Genomic DNA, 26,828 nt, shown 5'->3' on the forward strand with positions numbered 1-26,828 from the left:
TGGAGTTCAGCAGCTTTTAAAAGTTCATGTTTATTCATATTTTTCAAAATATATGTACATAAAAAAGGAAGATTTACAACAGGAAAGACTGCCTTCCATGCAACACAAATCCCAGTGACTCACGATGGGACCTCACAGGTAGGAGCCACCAATTCAAGCCCAAGCCTTAAGTCCATTTCCCAGCCATAAGCAGCTGTGGGGATCCCAGGAGACACTTCAAGTGGAATGAATCTCAAACAAACACCTTCTCCTCCGGCAGCATGTAAGGGGCCAGAGGATATATACATCAAAAAGCTTAAGACAATTAAAATATTAAGTGCCACAAGGAAGAATAAATGATAAGCAGAAACTGTAGTTCTCAAGTAAGAAGCTAGTACTATTTTACACAACCTCACAACCCTAAACAAATACAAACAAGAAGAGGGCTGGGTAGTACAGCTTCATCTGCTCCCCGACCCCTTCTCTGTTAAAATATCTCAAAAAGGAAACCGTTTGCCTGATATCAAAAGTTCTATGGAAAGAACAGGGTGGGACGGGAGTGGGGGCACACGCACAGGTGAATCTGAAAACTGGTCATTTTAGCAAATTATGTTTTACCATTTAACATTTCTACATTAGTAATGGGAACTCTCAAACAGGGACAACTCATGCCCCAAATATTAAAAATATATCTAGACATTTGATCAAGAACATTCTGTCATTTTTGGTAATAAGCAACACCAGAATCAGATTCCATGTAGTCCTGTGCTTCCCCTTCAGTCAGAGACCAAGTGCTGCAGACAACTCGTGCTTGCTGTGAGGGGACAGTGCTCTGGGCAGCAAAGCGAGCTTGGCAGTTGGTCAGCGTGACCGGAGGAGAGGAGCCCTTCAGAATCTATGGGATGGCAGAGACTGGGGCTTCTTTCCGAAGTTAACGTGTCCCCGACTCAAGCTGGAGACTGGTCAGTGGAGTGATTCAACAGCCAGGGTTAATCACCACAGCTCTAGCAAGGCTGCAGGCAGGACGCAAAGCCTTCCCGACACTGCCCCTGCTCCGTCTTGACTTCCAGCCCCAGACCTCTAAGTGCTCTACAGACACATCTCTGCAATTGTTTACATTAACTTGAAGGAGGAAAAAACCTCAATCGGATCACAGAAAGAGGATGAGGGCTGGGGCTAAGATGAACAGAGGGAGCAGGGCAGTTACACAGTCAGCGAAGTCCAGGTTACGGCAGAAATTAAAGTGATGAAGAAGCAGGCACTGAGAACAGCACCGAAGCTCACAAATGTCTACACTGCTCTGTGTACATTCCTTCCCACAATGCTCACATGGGAAGAAAAAAGTAAAATTTAAAAGCATTATAACTAGAACAAATGCACACTGACCTTATAAAATAAGATTCTGAATTCAATCATGATACCCCTTTCCCTATAAAATTTACTTTTTTGTCTTGAAAGACTTCTTCATGGCAGATTTGCCCTTCCCGGGCAGTTTCACTTCCTTTCTTGCACTGGCTATGGGCTTTCTGGAGGAGCTCCCACTAGGCTTCTTGATGACTGAGGGAGAGGGTCTGGCTTTCCTGGCAGGGGTCTTGGCCTTGGGCGGAGCTTTCTTAGGCAGCGGCCTCACTTTCCCTCTCTGGGCAGCAGGGACTTTCCGAGCAGGCTTCGACCCTCTCTGCTTCATGGAGGCTGTCTTCCCTTGGGACTTGGCTGGTGTTTTCTTCTGTAAGCTGTGAGAACACAAGAATAAATGTATCAGTGAGTACAGGAGAAAGCCATTTGCTAGGACAAGCTCCTTCTGCTTAAAGAAATCACTTACATAGAAATCACTATGTTAAAAACAAAAATTTAGCCGGGCGTGGTGGCGCACGCCTTTAATCCCAGCACCTGGGAGGCAGAGGCAGGTGGATTTCTGAGTTCGAGGCCAGCCTGGTCTACAAAGTGAGTTCCAGGACAGCCAGGGCTATACAGAGAAACCCTGTCTCGAAAAACAAAACAAAACAACCTCCCCCCTCAAAACCAAAAAAATTTACCTTGATTTCTCAAACATTTATACTATGTTTGACCAGAAAAGACATTATGTATTCACAATGCCTGAAGTTTAGAGTCCTTGAATTTTCAAAGGAGAAGATAATTTAAATGTTACTCAAAGAATCTGAGAAGGATATTAAATGGTTCCAACACATTCCTACCCTTAGCCCCGCTTTTCAGCAATGCTTTTAGTGATACGAGGCACACTCTAGACTCATCACCCTACACTGACCTATGTCCTCAGGCCTTGTTTTACTTTCTGAGATGGTGTTTCAATAAGCTGCCCCCACTGGCCATCAACTTCCAGGTCTGCTTCAGTCTCCTCCTTAATATCTGGAATTACAAGCCCAACTCCATTTTCAGCTCTGAGAGATTTATCATCTGTCTCAGTAGCTTCCTCATATCACACCTCCTCTTGGGTGGTGGTTCCTCATCCTCAGAGTCTTCTGATGAGTCATCTTCATCGTCATCGTCATCTTCATCATCAGAGCCACCGGATTCTTTCTTCGGAAATAGAACTCCTGGGCTGAGGTAGGGAAAGTAAAACATCATCTCATAGGACGAGGAAAATAATGTGAACTGAGATGCTGTCCGGTGCCCTCAGGAATGTCAAGTTAGACTACAACTATCTGTTTGAACATATGTACAAAGTCACCATAAACCCAGGAAAGTTCCACATGCTTTCATCCCCTCCCTCCCTCCCTCCCTCCCTCCCTCCCTGCCATCATTCAGTAATAGGGATCGTCACTATTAAGTAAGCAGTCACTAACCGCCTGCCATGTGCTCTCCCCAAGACACAGCAGGGAATGGTCTACAGAACAATGACCTTATTTTGCCTTCACAATACTGGCAGATAACTGTAAGACTAAAACTCTTCAACGTTTTAAAGAAATTGGGCAAGAATTGTATCCCCTAAACTCTTTTTAAACTTTCTTCTATCAGTATTTCCATAAATTAAAACATGTATGTGACTCAACTATTCAATTTACTATTTAATGTATATTTTTAAGAACAGTTATGTAAGAAAGTGTCAATGCAGAGCTGCTAAAGCACAGGCTACGGCATCTTACTAATAAAATCATAGGAGAGCTCCAGCACCAACACAGGAAGATGTGCAGCTAAGAGCTTCATGTCCGCTACTGCTCGACAGTTAAATACATCATGAATAAGGGACAGGTTTTCAAGTAGACGTCTGAAGAAGGCAGCTATGACTCGTGGGAGATATGAAGGTTCTCCACATCTGATTTTCTGGGTGATTAATTAGTATTTAAGTCTCTGGCAATCTGACTGTTGCTATTACTTAAAAAGATAAAGAATAGTCATCCAATGACTGTCTAAGAACCACGGGGTAAGCAACAGCAATGTCAAGACAGCAGGAATGCCCACTCTAGTGAGATCTCTTAGTAGTCATTATTTTCAGATAGGCCCAGTTCAAGGTAATGGGAATGAGGCAAGCTATGTTAACCCAGGCTTGTAAGTGGGGAACAGATCCAAGCACACAGTGGCTGGCGCCTCAGCATGGGCGCGCGCTCACCTAGGGTAGTAGGGGAAGCACAGCTGGAAGGTGCCGCTGAACCCCTTCCCAGAGATCTGCTCCAGCCACCCGTTCTTCTCACATTTCTGCAGGGTTTTTTTCAGCAAATGCACTTAAAAAAAAATTCAAGGAAGAAAAAGTTTATATTTTCAGATTTGGTCACTTAATCACAACTAAATGCAAACTACGTCAACACTGACCACAGACATGAACTAGTATAGTCCTTTGTGCCTGATTGCATTAATTATAATTAGTTTATAAAACAATTATTTTGTGCCAATAAATGGCAAGTTATTTTGAAAAAGTAAAAGGAAACATTAGAATCCATTGAGTCACACAAATTTTTTTCAAAGAAAAAGGAAACAGGTGAGTCTGGAGGTCTTGTTCTTGGGTACCACATAACTGGTTAATAACAGTTCTAAATCTAAATATTTCATTTCCACTCATTCAAGCATCTAACATGTAACCTCTGGTTAGACACCAGTTATCCCCTTAGAGTCCTATTAGCACATAAGGAGACACCAATTATCCCCTTAGAGTCCTATTAGCACATAAGTAGACAGCAGACTTGGCAGTGTGCATCTGTAACCCAAGAACACATGCACATCAACACACCGACTATCCACAGCACAAAAGAAATATACAAGATAAAACATTAAAAAGAAGATAATTCCATTAATAAAAGATAGGTTTGCCAGGCAGTGGTGGTGCACGCCTTTAATCCCAGCACTCAGGAGGCAGAGGCAGGCAGATTTCTGAGTTCGAGGCCAGCCTGGTCTACAAAATGAGTTCCAGGACAGCCAGGACTACACAGAGAAACCCTGTCTCAAAAAAAAAAAAAAAAAAAAAAAAAAAAAAAAAGGTTCAGATATGGGCCGTGGTGGTATATAACTTTAATCCCAGAATTTGGAGGCAAAGACAGGTGGATCTCTGAGTTGGCGGCCAGCCTGGTTTGTAGGGTGAGTTCCAGGACAGCAAGGGCTACACAATCTTGGGGGGGGGGGGAATCAAACAAAACAAAACCCCAATCCCTTACAAAACAAAAGACCAGCCCCAATATAAGTGAAAATGAAAACACTGCTAACGAGGCTTCTTGGTTGGTTGTGGTGTGTGAGCCTAGCTGCTTGAGAGGCTAGAGCAGAGGATGTCAGCCAGCACCCACTCCCACCCACCCTCTTCTCTACAGCCCTGTAGCTCTCTGTAGTTCTCACTCAGGGATCTGCCTGCATCTGCCTCCTAAGTACTGGGATTAAAAACATGTGCCACCACCACCAGGACAGCCAAGGGTGCTCAATAAGACTGTGTATTAAAAAAGGTAATTCTTTAGGCACAGGTGGACTGCTGAGTTAGAGGTCAGCCTGGTTTGCACAGTAAGTTCTAGGTCATCCAGGGCTGCACAGTGAAACCCCCTCTCAAACAACAAAAACTCACACACTTCAAATTATATTTCTTTTATTTTACTGAGATGGGATGTTGCTTTGTTACCAAGCTGGCCTCAAACTACTAGGCTTGAGTGATCTTCCCACAAAAGCCTCCCAAGTACTAGGAACAGGACTTGGGACAAGTAAAGAGATGTTCATAGGACAAGTCCCAGTGGCACGTACTAGCACATAAAGCAAAAATTACCTAAATAAAATATACTAGTTTGTAGTTTCTGTTGTTTATAGAGTGTCTATATTCTTTATGCTAAACCCTTGCAATCTAGTAGCTCTTAATAAGATGCTAACTTTGCCACACTACCTATACGTGAAAGAATGCTGTTAAGTACTGAATTATCGACTAGTGTCTAATTTCAAAGCACAACTTTGGGTAAATGTAATTTACTGAGACAAAATACATCTTGTTATAGGACTTAATTGAATAACAACCTCTGATTTGGGGTAGTTGCAACAAAAATCCCAAACCAGTAATACCAGTAAATCGAGCACCCGAAAAGCTGAGGCCTAAGGATTTTGAGTTCCATGCCAGCCTAGGTGAAACAATGAGACATTATCTCAAAAATGAAAGCTGTGAGAGATAGCTCAACAGCTAAAGGTGCTTTCTGCTCTTCCACAGGACCTGAGTTCAATCCTAGAACTCATGGTCAGGGGTCAAACTGACAATCATCTATCACTTTAGTTAGCTATAGAGGATTTATATCATGTTTGACCTCTGCAGGTACCAGAACACATGTGGCATTTTCTCTCTAACTCTCTTTCGCCTATACACACACACACGCACACACACACAAATAAAAGTTAATAGCTTTTTACAGAGCATAAACCTCGCTTGCTTACTCCTTAGTCAGTGATTATTGCTTCAGCATCAGCAGCTGTCCTGCCCCGGAGGATACCGGCTAGCCCCAGTCAAGTGCACAGAGCTGACTTACTCTGATAGTTAGAGTTGGTCCCTGGGTGGTTCTCCAGGACATACTTCTTCAGAGCAGTGGTGGAGCAGGTCTTAGGCTCATTCATGGCAGCAATGGCAGACAAGATTGCATATTCCATCAGGCTTCCACCCAGCAGGGGCTTCTCCCCTGATTTCTTCAGCTGTTTCCCAAGGAGGAAGAGAAAAGCATCAAGACAAGGCTCCTCTGCACCAACCAGGTGGGTCGGCTCCTGCCTCAGCACAGATATGGTTTACAGTCAATTGTCAGGGCAGGGGCTTTCTCTTCTCCCTCACCAGGTCTCAATTTACTGAGGAGTCCTGACCCTCTTTTGGGTATTTTCTTCTTCCATTAACCCTTCCAACCCTCCTAAAACAATAGGTATTTTGAACCCAAGGTGACGGACATCTTTATGCCTTGTGCCATGAATAACAGATAAATATCTAGGGGATCATAAAATCACACGGCCTAATTCCAGGCTGAGACTAAGAAGTAAAGATCAGTGACAACTAAGTTGGATGTGGTGGCGCACGCCTTTTATTCCAACACTTGGGAGGCAGAGGCTGAAGGAGTTTGAGGCCAACTTGGTCGACAGAATGAGTTCCAGAACAGCCAGGGCTACACACAAAAACCCTGAGGGGTGGGGGATTAGCCAAATAGGAAAAGAATTGGGAATGCTGTATAGTATTGGGTTACTCGGTTTTTGAGACAGGGCTGGCTTCAACCTTGCATGTGAACACGGCTCATTTAGTAAACTGCTTGTTTGGCACACGTGGAGCCCTGTATTCAAACATCAGTACCCCATAAACCAGTGATGGTGGCAAATGCCTGTAACCCTAAGGATTTAGGAGATAAGAACAGAAGGATTAGAAGTTCAGAGTCATCTTAACTATAAAGTTCAAGGCTAGCCTGATTACACGAGTCTTTGTCTTGTGTAGAAAGTAAAAGAAGTAAACAGCCACAAATTTAAAAAAGAACATTTCAAGTTCTATATTTGACTAGGGACTTTCATCTGTAATAAAGAGCTCCTAACAAATGTTCAATTTTTAAAATGGGCAGAGTTCTTTATAGAACTATTTCATGGGCTGGAGAGGTGGCTCAGCGGGTAAGGGCACTGACTGCTCTTTTGAAGGTCCTGAGTTCAATCCCAGCAACCACATGGTGGCTCGCAACCATCCATAATGGGATCTGATGCTGTCTTCTGGTGTGTCTGAAGACAGCTACAGAGTATTCATATAAATAAAATAAGTCTTTAAAAAAACAAACAAACAAAAAAACCAACCCTCAAAAGAGAAACTTCACCTCCGCAAGCTGGACTAGAAGGAAGCACACTAACAAGGCTGGTGATGCAGAGCTGAGAAAGCACAGGTTCTGTCAATGGTGCAGTCTTGCTCACTCTGTGGCTAGCTAGTCTATCCTAGCTACTGACTTCACTGAAAGAAAGCATGTATTTACACAAGGCACTCTGTATAACGTTCACAGACAGTATACATAATTAACTAAAAGTAGAAACACTCCAAATATGCAACTCACACGTGGATACAACCACATGGAAAAATTCAGACATTATCCTAAGTAGATAGGGCAAATATAAAAGGAATAATTTCTTCTGAAATGTGAAGGAGGGCCAGCTGACCCTATAGGCTGTCTGAAGCTAAGGTAAAGATTACAAGTGACTGAAATAGCCACAGGGATATTTCCAGGGTGGCAGCAGGAACTCTGGAGACAGTTGTACCACTGAAAATTTACCAAAAATGCGTTCATCATAAATTTTAACTTAAATCAACAAAGCTACTAAAATAATCTACTATTTACTGACTTTTGTAGTATCAAGAACTAATATCCATAAATATCTTCAATCTATCATTAAACTTATCTATCATTATCTTATCTATCATTAACTATTTCTACATAAGGCTGGCCTTTCTTCATAAAATGAAAAGACAATAAACAAAACAACTTAAGACATTAAACGTAATAATTATTTCTCTTAATCAACTTTTTGAAGACAGCTATTTTTCATGAAAAAGAAACACATTATTTACCCTGTAAAGGGTCTAGTATTGTGGGATTTTGTTTGTTTTCTACTTTTTGAGATAGTTTATTGCTATGTATCTACGGCAGACCTGTGTTCATTATGGAGACCAGACTGGCCTTGAATTCATGGCAACTCCCCTGCTTTAGCCTTCCCAGTGCTAGGATTAAGGCATGAGCCACTGGTTAATACTATTTTTATGTGAATTGACTTAAAAACAATTTGTCTTGGTTTTGAAACAGGGTGTCAAGCAGCCCAAGCTGTCTTTGACCCTCACCCCAGTACAGAGCCAGGACTCCAACATGATTCTCCTGCTCCTACAGCCTAGCACTCTGCACCGGGGCAGCTTACAGAGCTACTGTAAAAGCCTTCCCCAGCACTCAGCAGGCAGAGACAGGGAGATCTGAGCCAACCTGGTCTGCAAAGTGAGTTCCAGGATAGCCAGGGCTACACAGAGAAACCCTGTCTCAGAAAATGAAACACTGTCAAGTGTCCAGTTTTTCCAAATCTTATTATTACAATCACCTATTGTTGGGTTATTATATGGAGAGGTCAGAGCTAACCCTGCAACAGCTGCTTCTCCCCTTCTACCACGTGGGTCTGGGGACAGAACTCAGGTCATCAGGCAAGCCCCTCTACCTACTGTGTTATCTTGCTTATTCTTTTTATTTCTTGAGACATGGCCTCTCTATGTAGTTCATTCTGGTTTTGAATCTGAAATCTTCTTACCTGAGTCTCCCTTAGCCTGAGATTACAAAGTGTGCCACCATGCTTGGTTCTTAGTTTTAATTTCTAATTTAGTAAACACTAATAGATGTTAACACAGAAAAAAACATTTTTTGAAGGTCTTCAACAGTTTGAGAAGCAGTTGACAAGTGACCTTTCTTCAGATGCTAACCTGAAATGTCCCGGAAGCACCTTTGCCAGTTATCTGCTCGAGCTGGCCTCTCTCTACTGCTCGCTGCAGAGCATTCTTCAACAACTGGGGCCTGCAGAGAGCAGCAACAACCGTGATGAATACGTCAGCGAAAGAAGACTTGCAGAAATAGACACGAGGCTATTCCAGAACTAAAGTTGTAAATCCTATTATGTGTAATATCTTGTTAAAAAGACAAAAACGGAACACCAAACCGCAGGCAGCCTGGCCAAGCAGAACTTCTTTCCTCCTAAAGCTGTTACTGACATATTTATAGGCCTCACATATAGTACAAACTTTCTAACTGCCAGACCACGCCAAGACCCTGGAACTTACTAGCATCACACTGATGAATGCCCTAAACAATTAAACAAAGCAAAAACATGATTTTCTCCCAAATGGGGGGTCTTACTATGTGGCCCAGACCCACAAAGCTTTTGGCTTTCCTCATACCAACCAAATTCATAGAACATGTACAAGTACTTAAAAAAAAGTCAATTTTGGAGATAAATGACACTCCCTGAGGAACAGCACACCAGAAGTGACCTCTGGCCCCCACAGACACATGTACAAGTGGGCTTGTACCCCACACGGGCACATTCAATCACCCCCCCCCCCCCAGGAAACTGAAGTAGTAAAGGCTCCTGCAAGCATCTTAACATGGGAAGCACACTTGTGTTGCTGAGCAATACTGACACGGACAAAGCAATTCAGGCAGACCTCTGTGATGACACTCAGAAGATATAACAGCCTGCCTGTGATACATGAGATCCTATGGTTTTTTTTAAAAGATTTATTTTTATTTTATGTATGTGAGTATACTATTGCTGTCTTCAGCTATACCAGAAGAGAGCATCAGATCCTATCACAGATGGTTGTGAGCCACCATGTGGTTGCTGGGAACTGAACTGTGGTCCTCTGGAAGAGCAGTCAGTGCCCTTAACTGCTGAGCCTTCTCTCCAGTCCCCATGAGATCCTATCTCAAAACAAAACAAAACAAAACAAACCAAGACTGTCAGGCCTCCATGGAGCTAGCTGAGAGCAGCAGTATGGCCTGGCCTTACGAACGAAAGGGGAAAGAGCTTCAACAGAGGGGGACTGAGTTTTCGATTCATTGTCGTCTAAAATGCTTCAACCGTTCAGAATCTGTCTGAGGTGGCTGAAGCAGGGACAAGGGGTAGCAGTAGTGCACACAGCACTGTCTGCATAAATCGACAACTGAGCAGCTGTGACAACTGAAACGATTTGGTCTACATTTCCTGAAAGGAAAGCCAGCTGTGGTACATGCCTTTAAGTTCAGCTCTCATAAGGGAGAAACAAAGGCAGGTGGATGTCTGTGAATTCAAGGCCAACCTGGTCTACAAAATGAGACCCTGTGTCAAACTCTCAAACACACACATACTAAAGTACTCAGAACTGTATGTTTAAATGATAGACTATTTATGTAAGTTATGTATGTAAATCAGATGACAACATGAAACGGCAGTTCTTTTTCTACCATGTGGGCTGGGGACCATACTAGGGTAGGTTTGGCAGTGATACCTTCACTCTCTGAGGCATCTCCACCATCCCTCTTTACTATTAAATAACACTGAGCTATCACAGCAAACAAAAATCATTATCTAAAGTTGAGATAAGAGGGTTTTTTAAATATTTCTTTTTATGTGTTTTATTCATTTTTATGCCTGCATATGTGTGTGTGTGTATGCATGTCTGTTGGTCTGTCTGTCTGTCTATGTACCATGTGTATGCCTGGTACTTGAGGAGAATCAGGCCCCTTGGAGCTAGACAGCAGGGAGCTACCATTTGAGTACTGGAAACCAGTGCTCCTAACCATGGAGCCACCATTTAACCCAACATGAAGAGAGTTCCAGGACTGTGAAGAAGGCTGTGTGTATGGAGGTTTGAATGAGAATGGCCCCATAGGCTGCTACGTTTGAGTGCTTGGTCCCCAGTTGCTGAACTGCTGGGAAGGATTAGAAGGTGTAGCTTTGTTAGAGGAGGTGTTGCGAGGGTGGACTTGGAGGTTTCAAAGGACTCGTGCCATTCCTGCAGTGTCTTTGCTCTGCCATCATGGACTCTAACCCTCTGATCTCAGAAGCCCAATTAAGCTTTTTTTTTTTTTTTTTTTTTTTTTTTGCATGCTGCCCTGGTCATGGTGTTTTGTCACAGCAACAGAAAAGAAACTAAGACAATGGGTAAAATGCTCCCCAGGTAAGTATGAGGATTCAAGCTCAGACCGCAGACACCATGCAAAAGCCAAGTGGGTGTGGTAGTCCACCAGTATTCCCAGCTTACAGGAGGCAGGGAAAACTCTTAGAGCAACTTAGCTAGCCAGACTAGCCAAGGTAGTCAGTGGTACCATCAAGACAGACTCTGAGCATCAACTTCAAACCTCTTTTTGTATGTGCACATGCATCTGAACACACAAACACGAGTCCCTATACATTTTCTAAATGCACACGCACATACGTACTTGAGTGTGATGGTACACACGGTGAGCCCATTACTTTAGAGGTAGAAGCAAGAGGACTGGCAACTCAAGACAATCTTATTGCATAGCAAGTTTGTGGCTAGCCTGGGCTACATGAAACCTGTCTCAAATCAGTCCTTCTACAGGAAGGATTGATTCAACACTGGCTCAAAAACATTTTGGAGCTGGGAGAGCTATACCTATACTGAATACACACTTTCCCCTTACCATTGTTGCATATATTATAAAATCTATTACCGTAACATTTATATTGGGAAGATTTGAAGTATACCAGAGGACAAGACCAATGGTGCAGGACTATAATACCACCAGGCTGAGATAGGAGAATCACAAGTTTAAGGCATGTCTAGATAATTTAATGCAACAATGTGTCAAAATAAAAAGTAAAAAGAGGAGCCAGGGTATAGTTAAGGGGTAGAGGCTTGCTTTGGCATGCATGAGGCCCTAGCTTTCATTGTCAGTACCGCAAAGCACATCAGAAGCCAGGAGAAATTCTACTACTCAGAAGGCAGAAGACTGAGTTTGATGGCAGTGTAGGATACACAGTGAGCTCCTATCTTAAAACAAAAGAAACCACACAGGAAGATGCGCACTGTAGCTACTGCTCACAAAGGCATCACTATGTAAAGCATGCAGTAGTTGTAAGTTTTTGGTAACAACCAAATCCTGCACAGGCACTGGCTGCTGAGGGGCATGCAGACTCTATTAGGATCATGCAAGAATATGAAAAGAGGGGCTGGAGAGATGGCTCAGCAGGTAAGAGCACTGGCTGCTCTTCCAGAGGTCCTGAGTTCAAATCCCAGAAACCACATGGTGGCTCACAACCATCTACAATAAGATCTGACGTCCTCTTCTGGTGTGTCTGAAGACAGCTACAGTGTACTTACATATAATAATAAATAGATCTTTTTTAAAAAGTTAAAAAAAAAAAGAATATGAAAAGAACAACAACAAACATACGACAGGGGGAAAAACATATGGAATTAAGATATGAAAAAAATAAAAACATACAGAAAGATTTAATTCTGACTCACCCCACAGAAATCCTTAACTATATTTCACCTATGTCCTTTTCAGGAAGGGGAGTAAGGGGCAGCATGCTAATACCTGATGTCCACTCTAAGCTTAGGGTAATACTGAGACACATATTTCCTGATGAGACTGTAGGAAGCTTCTTTAGGTTCACAGAGCCGAGTAAAAGCCAACGGGAGAACATCTTCCAGTTTTACTTGTGGTTCTGGATCCAGAGCCGAGCCCTTCTGCAACACAGCATCAACCGTTACATCTTCACAGAACAGACCGCTGTCGCCCACCTGCTACCTATAATTCCAGGGCAGCCAGGGCTAGGTCTCAAAAATAAAAATTATTAAATTTAACTTTAAATATAGAAAACGTTCAGAGTTGTAAAAATGATACAGATCATCATGATTTTAATCGTTGGCACAAATATTATTTCACTTTTAAATTTTGACCTACACATAGTCTTTTGGTTTTTGTTTTTAAATCAATGAAAACTGAGTTGTGTGTTAGTTCTTACAGAAATAAGAAGACAGAAGGGATGTGAGTACAATTTGGGGTCTGGTTTGAGCACAAATGTACATATATACTCTTTAAACTATATTTCACAAAAAATAGTGCAATTCATATAGTTGCCCATAATTCAACATAAAGCACGGAAGCGCACAGGCCTAGCCGGGCTGCAGCGCTCCAGTCTGCGATCTGGTCCTGCACTGCTGCTCTGGGGAAGCTCCTCACAACCTCTCTAGCCTTAGAGGGAAGGAGAAGGAGGCCACACTTCCAACAGTGCTGCTCAGGCGGGCCCTCAGCCCACACACCACTGTCAGCAGCACAAACAGCTGCAACACTCAGCCTCGGGGACAGACTCACCTTTCTGTTTTTGGATTTCTGAGGTGGTTTTGATTTTTGGACCACAACAAAACTGCCAGATGCACCTTTTCCTTTTACCTAAAGTGAATGAAATCTCTGTTATTCCTGTAGTGAGTATGAACTCCACACTGATGGTTACAGAGCCCTACGGGAAAGCTAATGAAGGAAGTACTGCTTAACTCTGCAAAAGACACTGGATTTGAGGAGTCAAGACCCGGGAAGGGATACAGGAAACAAAACAAAACAAAACAAAAGAACCTCCACACAATGGGAATCATTTTATTCGTTGATGGACCTGTAAGTACCCAACACAGAAAACACACTGAGTAAACACTGTATAATTAACCAGTCCTTGAGAGCTCCTGAGCAGAGGTGAGCTGTCTGAGCCATCGCACTCTGTGGACACGTGTCAGAGAGCCCAGCAGCTCTGGGACCCTGATAAACTAGATCCTGAAAAGTACACTTGATGACATAAAGTCCATTTCTGTCTTAAGACTGTCATGACTTTTTCCCAGGGCAGGGTGACCAGGACCTAATGCCCACCCTAAGATGTTCCAACTCCAAGCAATACTTTGAAGAACTAAACAAAGTAACACAGATCAAAGCCGGGCAGTGGTGATGCACGCCTTCAATCCCAGAACTTGGGAAGCAGAGGCAGGCAGATTTCTGAGTTCGAGGCCAACCTGGTCTACAGACTGAGTTCCAGGACAGCCAGGGCTATACAGAGAAACCCTGTCACACACACACACACAAAGTAACACATATCATGCCTAAAATCAGTTTGGGCTTCATCTGATGCTCTTTAGCTCTCAGGTATTAACAGTTTATATAATAATCAATTAAGGTGAGTCTACCTACAAGTCAATTTTAAAGTAACCAATTGAGTCAGATAAATCAAATTTTAGAGCCAACAAACCTAACACAAAAGTAAGTTGTCTGTTGTTATGGCAACAGTCGTTTTCCCTAACCTTGTTATCACTTTCAGAGCTATGTAATTTCAAGCATAAGCCAAGTCTCCAAAGACCCAACCGATAGTACAACAGGCAGAAAAAAAGCTCACGATTGTATAACCTCTATTAAGAGTGACCTGCAGAGGGCTGGAGAGATGGCTCAGTGGTTAAGAGCACTGACTGCTCCAGAGGTCCGGAGTTCACATCCAGGTTGGTGGCTCACAACCATCTGGAATGGGATCTGATGCCCTCTTCTAGTATGAAGGGTGTACTCAAGATACTTTAAAAAAAAAAAAAAAAAAAGAGCAACCAACAAGGGGCTGAAAAGAGGCTCAGTGGTTAAGAGCACTGGCTGCTCTTCCAAAGCTGGGTTCAGTTCTCTGAACCTCACAACTGTTGCAACTCCAGTTCCAGAGACACTGACACAGACATATATGCAGGCAAAACACCATTGTACATGAAAATAAATGCCGGGCAGTGGTGGCGCACGCCTTTAATCCCAGCACTCGGGAGGCAGAGGCAGGCGGTTTTCTGAGTTCGAGGCCAGCCTGGTCTACAGAGTGAGTTCCAGGATAGCCAGGGCTACACAGAGAAACCCTGTCTCAAAAAACCAAAAAAGCAAAATAAAACAAACAATAAAAAGGCAACTGCCATCTGGGCTCTGAGGCCTCACATGGTAAGACTAGGTCCAGCTGAATTATTTCAGCCATATAGCTTACTTTTAACAAAAGAAAGAGACACATAACTATTGTTAGACATGGACTTAGCACAGCCGATACATGAAGCACTCTCGTGTTCTACAGTGATCTGATACCTGTTTGATGACGCCTCTGTTTAACTCTCGCTTCAGTGCTTGCTTAAGGAGATAGCCCCTTCTCTCCAGATCCAGAGACGGGTACTTATGAATGATGTACTTTCGAATCGCAACCACTGATGCGCCAGTCTTCTGGAAGCATGCCTGCAAGATTTTCAAACCAGACATATAATGTTAGTTATTTTTGGTTAGACACTCTGAATGGTTTTCTAAATGAGTTCCTACAGAAGTGAGCTTAATGGTAAAGAGGCAGAGGAATGAACAGTGCTTCAGTTCAGTGCAGTTAGGCCGGTAAGGCGTAGAAAATAACACTAACAAGTGCTTCTGCAACAGTCACAGGGATTGCTGGGTGTGGTGGCTCACACCTGTCATGGCGGCACTCAAGAGTGGGAGGGCGGTGCAACTCTGCAAGGGCAACCTGGGCTACAGAGTGAGGCCCTGTCTTTAAAAAGCAAAGCAATAACCACCAACCCCCAACCACAAATACTCTAAGAGTAGTGAACATTCCTTTACCACTTTAATTCTAGGCTGTATTTATATAAAAGTATTGATTGTCAACTTGATAGAATCAAGAATCACATAGAGATAGGTCTTTCGGCATAACGTGAGACAACAGGAAGTTAACTACTGTGCGAAGACTCATCTTCACTGTGAGCGGGGCCAATCCCTGGGCGGACTCCTGGGCTGTATAAACAGAGAGGGGCTGAGCAAATGCATGCATCCATTGCTCTTCCTCTACCTACAGATATAGAACCACCATGTGCCCTGTATAGGAAATTCTTACAGAGAGGCTATGTAAAGCACAGATCTTGCCAGGCAGTGGTGAAGACCACCTTTAATGCTAGCACTCAGGGCAGAGGCAGGGGCAGGATCAGGGGCAGGGGCAGAGGCAGGCAGATCTTTGTGAATTCAAGGCCAACCTGGACTATAGGGCAAGTTCCAGGACAGCCAGGGCTGTTACACAAAGAAACTCTGTCTGAAAAAAAAGAAAGGAAGAAAAAAAAAGAATCTCTAGAAATCTGGCTGGAAAGCTGACTCAATGCACTCTTAGAGGACCTAGACTTGGTTCCCAGCACAAACACAGTAGCTTAAAACTACCTGTTGCTCCAACCCCCGCGTCCAATGCCCTCTTCAGGCATCCAAAGGCTCCTGAACACACAGGATGCAATAAACTCAAATAGGCATATATGCAAACAAAAATAAAATAAATCTTCTGGGGGGGCTGAAAAGATGGCTCAGTGGGTAAGAGCACCTGGCTGCTCTTCTGAAGGTCCTGAGTTCAAGTCCCAGCAACCACCCGGTGGCTTACAACCATCCGTAAGGAGATCTGACTCCCCCTTTTGGTGTGTCTGAAGACAGCTACAGTGTACTTACATATAATGAATGAATGAATGAATGAATGAATAAATAAATAAATCAAATCTTCTGGTTTTAAATACAAAAGGGGAGGGGAGGCTTAACATGTATAAATCGTGAAGCTCAATCCCAAGCAGTGGGGATGTTAGGAGATTTACATAGTAAAGGCAGTGTAAGATAACTTTCATCAGGTGCTTGTCCTGGAAGCACAAACCTGTAATCTTGAAGAAGAGTCATCAATTCAAAGTCAGCTCAAGGTCAACTAGTGCCTCTTCATGAAATCCACCCGGACCTCCAAAAAACTATGAGAGCCACATATGCTAATGATGCCAACAAATTATACTGAAGTCATAATGCTTTTTATTTTTTTCCATTTTGTGACTGGGGCTAACTTGCAGTGTGGACTAGGTCTGGTTTAGAATTCAGAGATCCACCTGCCTCAGCCTCTCTGGAACTGGGATTAAAGGTGGATGCTACCACTCCCAGCCCTCATAATGCTTTGTAAGAAGGCTAATTATTAGAATATTTTGAAATTAGTGAAGAAGCAAAGTAGTGGTATTTATTAATTATTTATTTGAAGTTTATTTTAGGTATGAAAAGTGGTACATGAGATTTAGCTGTATAAACAAAACTTGAGAATAACTTTTAATAAATTTCTGAATATTTTCTGACTTTATTTTCGATGTGTATATGTGATAAGTGATGTATGCTGGGATGCTCACAGAGGGGATCTGGCTCCGCTCCTGGACCTGTATTTACAGACAGTCACGAGCTGGTTGAAGTGAGTGCTGAGAATGGAACCCAAGTTTTCTGTAAGACCAGCAAGTGCTCTTAACTGCTAAATCATCCCTTGATATGAGTTTTTAAAAACAAATAAGCCAGCATCCAAGAGGAAGCAGCAGGTGGATCTCTGAGTTCAGTGTCAGCCTGATCTACAGGGCAATTTCTAGGACAGCCAGGGCTACAGAGAGAAACCCTGTCTCGAAGGAAGAGGGTATTCATCAAATGTAATTACAGCAGAAAAACATGTGCCTCTCGTGATGAGACTCCCTTAAGAAGCAAAGCAGGAATTCCAATGTCTGGACCACATAAGCTGTTTTGAAATACGGAAAAGATGAAGAGTGAAAGCCTGAGTTGAAATGCTTGAAATAACAACTTGCCTTAATGGCCTCAGTTAAGATTGCGTCCATCTTGGGCCGTGGGGAGGAAGCCATGGGGGTTTGTCTCTGGGCCCTGGCTAGCTGGCTGGCTGAGAGAGTAGCCCAGGCAGGGATCGTTTTTTTCACTTTCTTCTCCTTTTCTTTAGACTGATCCTTCTCACTTAAAAACAAAGTTTTCATTATGTAAGATGAACGCTTCAGAAAGAGGCACAGTCAACATTTTGCATCCGAGGTTTCCCACCTTTGCGTCCACACAGGGAGATAATATATACTTTAGGGGTAAACACCCTCTGTACCTCACACAGCAACTTTCTCTCCTATTATCAGTCACTAAGTAACACAGCACAGCAACTGTATACAAAGCACTCACACTGTATCAGGTATCAGAAGTAGCTTAGAGGCAGTTTAAATCTAAAGGAGCATACACCTAACTTACACAGGTAATACTACACTCACTCACAGGAAGGGCTTGAGCACCTATAGATCTTGGTACTATAGGAATCCTAGAACTAATGGCCCTCCAATATCAAAAGACAGTCCTATAAAGAAAAAAAGGTTACGGAAGGAGAGCCGGGTTAGAGACTGTAGTTCCAGCACTCAGAAAGCACAGTGAACTGAGGTTCGAGGCTAAACTAGCCTAGGCCCAAGTTCCAGGACAGCCACAGCTATGAAATGAAGCTTTCTCTTGGGGAAAAAGTTTTATTTATTTACACTGAGGTGACATATAAAAGAAGCAAAAAAATTACAAAGTATAACATTAAAAACCTCCTGGTACTATAAATAAATCAAGAAGGTCCTCTTAGATAATGAGCTAGAAAAAAATGTTTCTTTTAGGCACAGAAAAGGGCAATTACATTAACTGTCTCTAAAACTGAAGTGATAATTCTGGCTGGAGAGACAGCTAAGCAGTAAGAGCATAGCTGTTCTTCCAGAGAACCTGGGTCTGATTCACATAAAATGGCTCACAACCATCCCAAAGGATTCAACACCCTCTTCTGGCTTCCATGGCACCAGCTGTGTACTATGCACAAACAGGCAGGGCAAATACCTGTAGCTCAGCACTAGAGATGTAGACACAGGTCTGTCATTGTAAGTTTGAAGGCAGCAGTGAGTTCTACGTTAGCCAGGGCTACACAGTAAATCACCAACTGCAAATAATCCTACCTGCAGAGCTCAGTCACCCATGCGGAGCTTATGCTGCGCTCTAAATGACCTAAGTATTCTAATAAGCACTTAAAAGCAGCCCACGCTTGGCACAGAGGTAGGAACAAATGGCAAGTGTCTTTCGAGTCAGGGTTTGTAGTTCCTTACCGTGTCTTACTGAGATTCTATCACAGCATAAAAAGTATCAAATGTTCCCGTAATGAATTCTGAGCAGGGAAACACCCTCCCACGTGAACAGGAAGCACTCACTCGGACACCATCTAATGAACCCCACAAAGTCCAGCTGGCATAAACGTGCAGAATCAAACTTTTTCAAACAGTAACTGTAACAAGTAAACCCAAACCATAGACCCCTAGCATAAGCGGGTGTTCTAGCACATTCACAGTCGGTAGTCAGTCTTTCCCAGCAGCCTTCAGTTCTCAACAGCAAGGAAGCACGAGTGCTTACTCCTTTTTGGGTTCCTCAGCAGACTTGTTGTTCTTCTCTTCCTTCTCTCCACTCTCAGGCTCCCCCTTGGGCTGCTCGGTCTCGCTGGATGTAGCAGGTGGAGTCTCATTCTCCTGTTCTTCTACAGTAGAGATAGATTCCTCTGAACTTCCATCTGGTTCTAAAATATCAGGTGAGCATCAAGTAGATACATTAGAACCCCCGCCCCCCATAGTCAATAAAAGTCAAAACAGCTTACTTAACAGACCTGCCAATTGTTCAAGTTAAAAGATGCATTCTAAAATGAATCACCGCATGGCTTTGAAGTATGAGTGCTACCTACCACTGCACTACCCGGCCTGCCACCTTCTTCCATGCTGTTAAATCACTGAGTTGCCTATTCAAGTGTTTACCTAGACCATTATGTGAGAAATACCCAACTGTACATGAACTGGCTATGGTGGCACATGTGGTAATCCCAGCACTTGGAAGGTAGAGGTGGGGATATGAGTTCAAGGTCACACTTGTCTACTCAGCAAGTTCCTGAGCTTGCTGTGTCAACCTCAAACTCTTGTCTCAACAAAAAACAAAAAGTTTTAAAAGAAGTAAAGCCTAATATTTGGACATAATTTCTGAAGATTTGTCACTGTGACTCAAGAGTGTAAGAAGGGTTGTGTGGTAGTTTAGGGACGGTGTCACGCTCGAGCGCTGACTGGCCTCAGATTCAAAGTCACCTTTCAGTCTTCACAGTGGCATACATCATTCTGCCACATCGCCTGCGACCTGAGGCCTCGAGAGATGCAGTGCCTATCAGCTCACCATCCACATTCGTTTTCAAACTCTGATTTCATATCCCCTCTACCTTAGGCATAGATGCCTAAAGTGAGTACAGCACTTAAGGATTTTGAGACAAAGAAAAGGCCAGGGAGAGAATGGTGGTGTACTAATCCTGCAGACCGAACTATGCAAGGAGAAGATAAAAGGAAAGGGGTGAAGAGAGAAAGAGAAAAGTCACAAGACAAAGACTAACATGGAGGAAGGGCAGGGGGCTAGAAACAGCAGGAAGGAAGTGGTTCTGCAGGCTGACAGACTTATTCTGCCTCCATTCCTGTACCTACCTGAGCGGCTCATCTCTTCCCCACTAAGGCAAACCACACCCCGTGCTGAATAACCCACCCCGTGCTGAATAACCCACCCCGTGCTGAATAACCCACCCCGTGCTGAATAACCCACCCCGTGCTGAATAACCCACATGCTTCCCCATGGCCTCCTGGTGACTACGCTGCTCATCCTGAAGGCCCAAGCCTTCCTGAATTCCAGAGCCGTCTCCCACAGGACACTATCATGTCAAAGGTCACACCAGTTTCTCCTCATTGCTGCTCTTAATTCAGGAAGAATTACATTTCACTTTCCAAAAGGCTTCAAAGAGAAAATGCGCTCTTCCATTACCCCCAAGGGCCAGCACAACAAACATCTCCCTCCATGCAAATGCTTTAGACATTTCACTACAAACACGAGAATGACGAAGTTCAGCGAGACTCATGGAGGACTTCCAATAGTGGCTGCTTTGCTTTACCTGGTTTTTCTTCCTCCCCTTCAGCAAGTTTGCTTTTGGGCGGAGTTTCCCGGGTAGAATTCACGGCTCGACGTATAGGCATGGTGTTATCTTCTGCTTTCTAAGAAAAAAAGATGCCCATAATCACACAGGCATAAAGAGTTCTCTTCTGTCTCTCTCAAGGGACCTAACTGGGTGTCAAAGATGTAGGAGAATTCTTCAAGTTACTCCAGGATCTGATATAAATTACTTTTAACAAGTTTTTTTTTTTTTAAAGTGAAACATAAAATATTCAAAGTATTTTAGATAGAACTTCAAATTGAAAGTTATAGGTAATTTGGAATCAACTTAGAAGGTTGAAAGTTTTATAAGGAATTTGAGGGGAAAGGGGAGGTGAAAAGAACTCTGTATCTCTGAAGAACCCAGCAGAGCCTTAAGTTAGGGGTTGATCCAAGAGTGAGCTTCAAGAATGCATCAGCCCCTACCTCACCTAACTTGTCCGCGTGGATCAGCTGAGCTCCTACTATAAGTGGGAGTGCCTTAGGATGGATGAGTTCACCTTGAGACATATCAGTTGCCATTTAAAATAATTTCTAGGCCTGAATTATGGTGAGACTCTGAAGCCTCTGCTGATAATCACAAGGTTTTTTTCCTAATGGCTTCAGTGTGGTGAAGAGTCAACCTAAAGCACAGAAAAGACTTGGTGTGAAGATCAACAGAAACAAAACTAAACTAAAACATCTAAATCCAATATTCCAAAGAGAACGAATATAATGATAAAACTTAAGTTACAGATGACTTAGTTATCACTAAAACAACAACAGGTGGCATTATTAGCAGGTAACAATGAAGCATAAGAGCATAAGCCGGCAGCTCTGCAATTTCCACAGGAACAAAAGCAGCGAGGACAACCATGGGCTAAGGAACCTAACTCCAACCCGCCTTGCCACCATCTGGAATTTCGGCAAGAGACTAAGGGCAGGCCTAGCCAAGGATCCTGTTTTCTAGATGACGTTTGTGGTTATCATTTGAATGGGGTCAAGAAAAGTAACTGTAATCTTTAACTTTACCTCTGGCAGAAAAGTAAATTTTTTTCCTCGTTAAAGGGAAAATCAAAGTATAAAACGACTACTGAGAACCTAGCGCTAAAGGACACCAGAGCCAGGGCGGTGAGTTTAGATCAGCACGCAGGAGAAGTATTGCTCACCCACAGCCTTGACCTAGTGTGTCCTAAGCCAGTGCATACAGAAAAAGGCACAGTCAAATATCTACAAATTAAGTGACATGGTGCCACATGACTGTAACCCGAGAACTCAGGAAGCTGAGGCAGGAGGGGATACATTCTGAATTCTGAACGGTAGGCCATCCTGAGCTAAAGAATTAGCTCTTTTCTTAGCAAGTAAACAAACAAACAAACAAGAACCCACAAATAAATAAACCTCATGTAGTCACCGAAATTTACCTGATCATCAACATTCCTGTCTCCTTAAAAAGAAAAAAGAAAAACAAACAAGAGGGGGCACATTCAGCTTGTGAAGTGTCCTGTAAGCGTGTGGAACATGCTTGTAAAAGCTGCGTGTGGGGTACCCACCTGTCTATAACCTGGGTCCTGGGAGGGCAAGACACGTGGGTCCCCAAAGGTCAACAGCTAACCAATGTAGGTGTAAGACGAGGCCCAGGCTCAGTGTGAGACCCTGCCTCACAATATAAGATGGAGAGCAGCTGAGGATTCTTCTGTGACCTCTGGACTCCACACATGTACATGCATGTGCAAGCAATACATACATACAATCTAAATCTAGGACCCTGACAGTCTACAGTAAAATTAGTAGAGGAAAATGGCTATTTATTTACGTGTTTAGGCCTCTGTGCTGATGAGCAATTAACAAAGATGGGGAATAGTTAATTTAATTTCTACTTTAATCTCTGAGTCTTTTAGACATTTAAGACCCTTTAGTATGTCATATAATAGTCCCAGGCCACAACAAACTGGGTAAAATTTGAAAACATCAAACAGAATGCTTTCAACTAGAGAAAATCTTCAGGAAGCACAAGCAGTGATCCCACACTTCTGTATCAGTTGCAAAGACAGCTGAAAGAATGCAGCTGGGACAGTACCTTCAACGGTGACCCAACACTATAGGAGGCTAAGACAGGATGGTCGGCAGTGTAAGATCTCCCGAGTCCTTCCTCAGTCTGCCCACTCAGACTGCCCAAACAAATCTCTCATTGGCAGCAGCAAATTAGAAATATCTACAAATATTTAAAATTCTTGACAGTCACACAACCACTGTAAAACATGCTACATAGAGTGTTGTGTTCATTTAACCTCAGCATTAGGGGTAACGGAAGCAAAGGCAGAGAGATCTATCTCGGAGTATGACACCAACCTGGCCTACACAGTAAGTTCCAGGACAGCCAGGGCCACATAGAGTCTCACACCCCATCCCGCCCCTAAAAAAGAAGCCAGGATGGCTCATGGCATTACCTAGTTTGTTTGCATGAGGATTTCAGTGCAAACAAATAGTACTTATGTAATAATGTACCTGATAATAAAAAGGAAATGTGGTATTTCCCCAGGCAAACACGACACAGAAGCAAACCACTCATATCATCCCTTGGGAAGTGACACTGCTGAAGTCACACATGCCCATGCACACGCACACAGCCTGAGACACTCAGACAGACAAGCCTGATCACCTGATTGTGACCCCTGGGGTGCACAGGGTGGAGTCATGGGAGCCTACTTCTCTCTTTTTTTTTTAAAGATTTATTTATTTATTATATGTAAGTACACTGTAGCTGTCTTCAGACACTCCAGAAGAGGGCGCCAGATCTTGTTGCGGATGGTTGTGAGCCACCATGTGGTTGCTGGGATTTGAACCCTGGACCTTCGGAAGAGCAGTCGGGTGCTCTTACCCACTGAGCCATCTCACCAGGCCGGGAGCCTACTTCTCAAGGTTGTCTTCTAACTTCAGCACAAGCCCCACACTCCCCATCCCAAGTCAATGCATGTAATAGAAAACACCTAGAGTTATTTGGGGAAAATGTTTTTAAAAATGTCCGCCTCACTTCTGAATTTCTTTACTAAAACCACAGAACACCAACCCATAATATATATATATATATTTTTTGTCCTTCTGTAATGGCTTAGTGGGTTGCTAAACTCACTTTTTGTTTGAAACATAGTTTCACATGTAATGTAGTCCTGGCTGTCCAGGAAATCTGTAGCCCAGGCTGTCCTTAAACTCACAGAGCTACACATGCCTCTACCTCTGAGTGCTGGGATTAAAGGCATGCGCCACTATGCCCAGCTTAAATTCACTTTTCATTAACAGCTAACAGAGCATGGATGGGCAGCCAGGACTGCCTTAACACTGTCAGTGTATCTTGTAACAGAACTTTTTGTTCCATCGTTGACTCTGAATGATGAGACCTTTTAGACAACTGTATTAGCTCCCTGGCCGGGATATTTTCTGCAGGGATGGGGGTCAAGGGGGATCTTAAGTAGCCCAGGTTGACATCAAAACTTGCTATGCAGCAGAGGATGACTGGGCTGTTAGCCCACCTCCCCAGTGCTGGCATTACAGCTGCACACCACTCTGGAAATGGATAGGTCATTTTTTCTACTGAGTCACAGATACAAAACTGGGTGCCTAAAAGATAACAGGGTCAGAATGAGAGTTCAACAAATATTTGCTAAAGAATGAAAATGGTTCTTTAACCTGGCTTCATATGGTGTGGAAACCAAACTATATTTCCACTTAGGGTTTATCAAGTTCTCCTGTGGCCACAAGTTTTGGGTTCTTTTTAGAATGCGTAAATAGTAACATGACTTACTTTTGACAAAGGAGATGCCTAAATTGTTTTAATACAGGCAGTAAAAACTTGCAGAAGAGCCGGGCGTGGTGGCGCACGCCTTTAATCCCAGCACTCGGGAGGCAGAGGCAGGCGGATTTCTGAGTTCGAGGCCAGCCTGGTCTACAAAGTGAGTTCCAGGACAGCTAGAGATATACAGAGAAACCCTGTCTCGAAAAACCAAAAAAAAAAAAAAAAAAAAAAAAAAAAAAAAACTTGCAGAAGTAGAAAGCCCAATTCCATGGTGGTAGTTTATGCCATTAGAAAAGGCAGCCGGTCTGGGGCTCCGATGTATTTCAAATTACTGCTACCCTTTAGAGTCAGCGTTTTTAGCAAGGGTGTCACCATAAACTCCATGTAATATGCATCCCTTCTAATGTCACTAACAGACCAGTAAATCCCTCACACAGCTCCCAGGCTTAGTTTCCTAACTCAGATAAAGCATCGTGATTGCTAGCGACTTTCCCATTTCATTAAGTAGCATGTAGCGATGTCTACATCATGGCCAGGGACAGAGGCCGATCAAACACACAGCTCCACTGGGCTCCAGTTTAGACTTGCATCTGCACAGGCCTAACTTCTTAGTCGGCGTCCAGGGGTCCACCTCCTAAGTAAGTATGAAAGCTAGGGCGAAGAACCTCAATCTTAACGCTACTACATGTGTACTCTCCAGTGTCAGTTCACAGTAGCACCCCCTGCACTCACACACAGGAGGCTGAGGCAGGAGGAGCACAGAGTCCCAAGGAAGCATTAGGGAGATCACCTCAAAAACAAAATTTGAGAGCACCTTTGAACAAATCACTCTGAAACTGAAAGCTCGTGGCAGTTTTATATGGCCTATGCTGAAGATAAAGTTGAAGATAAGATAGAATAAAAATTAAAAACTTCAAACGATTTCCTAATAGCTTCTAGGCCCTTTTGGCTAAGATCAAATGCAGAATGACTCTCTAGACACATTTCCCGTCTAAGATGCTTGCACATGAGGTCCATGTCTAAGAAGACTCGCTCTCCAAAGCAACGGGCAGTAAAGCAGCCTGGGGGAGAAGTCATGAGCACTTCTGGCTGTGCGGGAGGGTTTAGCTCCAAGGGCGTTAAGGAAAACTGCCTGCTTAAGTCTGGATCGACTCGGGCCTAGGCTTAAGACGGCTGCCACTGACAATCCTGCGCCGGCCTTGGGAGCGCCGCGGAGGCCGGGGGAGGTGTAGGCTCGCGGGGGACACAGAAGCGCAAGGCCGTCGGGGTAGCGGCGGCGGCGACAGCAGCGAAGCGACAGCGCCCAGAGGCTGAGCATCGCCCGGAGGAGCAGCGAAGACAAAGGCGGGCGCGAGCGGCTGCGCGACAGAGAGCCGTGGCGGCGACAGCGCAGGGCTAGCGGGAGTGGGGAGCAAGATGGGCGCGGGGCTGCTGAGGGCGGCGGCGGAGGTACCGCGCAGAGACCGCACCGCGCTCCTGGCTGCGGGGACGCGGCGACAGCGGCGTCGACCGGCGTGGCCTCAGCTCTGCACACTCACCACTGGGGACTCCGTAATGGCGGCCACGGCGGCGGCGGGGGCGGAGAAGCCGGGAGGGCGGGCCCGCCGCAGCCACTCACTAGTGCCGGCATCTTTCGAACCGGGCTTGAAGACAAGTTGACAGTAGGCCGAGGGGAGGAGGGCGCGGCGGAAGTCGGCCACAGGCCTCCGAGCATGCGTGAGCCCGCAGCCAATAGGGCTCCGCGGCGCACGCCGGAGCATGCGCACTGAGACACGCGCGGGGTGGGGGGGGGGGTGGACCCGACCCGAGAAGAGCTGCCCCTCCTCCCCAAGTCCAAACAAAACAAGGGCGGGAGCGCGCGCCGCGGGGCCCGGGTGGCCCGCGCGCCAGGGGCAGGGGCCGGGTGGCGGGCGCGACGCGAGAGGGCGCAGCGGCCACGGCGGACGGACAAAAGCCGCCGGCCTTCGGTGCCCGCGTCCAGCCTCTTGCGCCCGGGCAGCGGCGTCAGCGCCCAGGCCGGTGGCCCTACGCTACTCACTCGCGCACGGAGCCCGCGCCCACTCCCTGCGCGCCGGGTCCGGGTCCATCCCGCGTTACCTCTGAGCTCCGGAGCCCGCGTTCCCGTACGGCCTCTCGGCGTTGCCGCGGACCACCGATCGCCGACTCGCGACACCGCTGTCCTCCAGGCCGGGCACCGAGCTCTGCCGCCCCGCCCCCCTGCCCGCGGCCTCGCGCGCGCGCCCCCGCGCCGGCCCCGCCCCCGCGCGCGCCCGCCAAGTGGGTCCCCGGGCGGGCGCGCAGGGGCGCGACAGGGCGCTCGTGGGGTG

General features: G+C 44.7%; 1 protein-coding gene across 9 annotated transcripts; it reads right to left on the reverse strand.

The window, feature by feature from the left end:
* Positions 1 to 26,828, reverse strand: Hp1bp3 (heterochromatin protein 1 binding protein 3). 9 transcript variants are annotated; one of them, XM_021160070.3, is made up of 13 exons: positions 26,599 to 26,737; positions 21,156 to 21,352; positions 20,692 to 20,791; positions 19,137 to 19,257; positions 17,525 to 17,684; positions 15,009 to 15,152; positions 13,245 to 13,322; positions 12,465 to 12,616; positions 8,846 to 8,936; positions 5,916 to 6,075; positions 3,548 to 3,659; positions 2,423 to 2,539; positions 1 to 1,712 (listed from the first exon to the last, which is right to left on the reverse strand). In XM_021160070.3, exons 2-13 carry the CDS (start codon positions 21,249 to 21,251, stop codon positions 1,418 to 1,420), a joined length of 1,626 nt encoding a protein of 541 aa, XP_021015729.1. In that variant the 5' UTR covers positions 21,252 to 21,352; positions 26,599 to 26,737; the 3' UTR covers positions 1 to 1,417. The 9 variants fall into 9 exon arrangements, with proteins under 9 accessions (XP_021015729.1, XP_021015724.1, XP_021015726.1 ...); XM_021160065.3 differs by having other exon boundaries at positions 19,137 to 19,296; XM_021160067.3 differs by lacking the exon at positions 26,599 to 26,737 and adding an exon at positions 26,040 to 26,057 and having other exon boundaries at positions 19,137 to 19,296.

This window comes from Mus caroli, unplaced genomic scaffold (assembly GCF_978045245.1).
Source record: "Mus caroli unplaced genomic scaffold, Mus_caroli_1 scaffold_6, whole genome shotgun sequence".
Lineage (NCBI taxonomy): Eukaryota > Metazoa > Chordata > Mammalia > Rodentia > Muridae > Mus > Mus caroli.

Coding starts and splice junctions, on each gene's coding strand:
- Hp1bp3 (XM_021160065.3), bottom strand. CDS start 21,251: ATGGCAACTGATATGTCTCAAGGTGAACTCATCCATCCTAAGGCACTC. Junction 20,792..21,155: donor ACGCGGACAAGTTAGGTGAG/GTAGGGGCTGAT, acceptor TTTTTTTCTTAG/AAAGCAGAAGATAACACCAT. Junction 6,076..8,845: donor GTGCTTCCGGGACATTTCAG/GTTAGCATCTGA, acceptor CTTGGGAAACAG/CTGAAGAAATCAGGGGAGAA.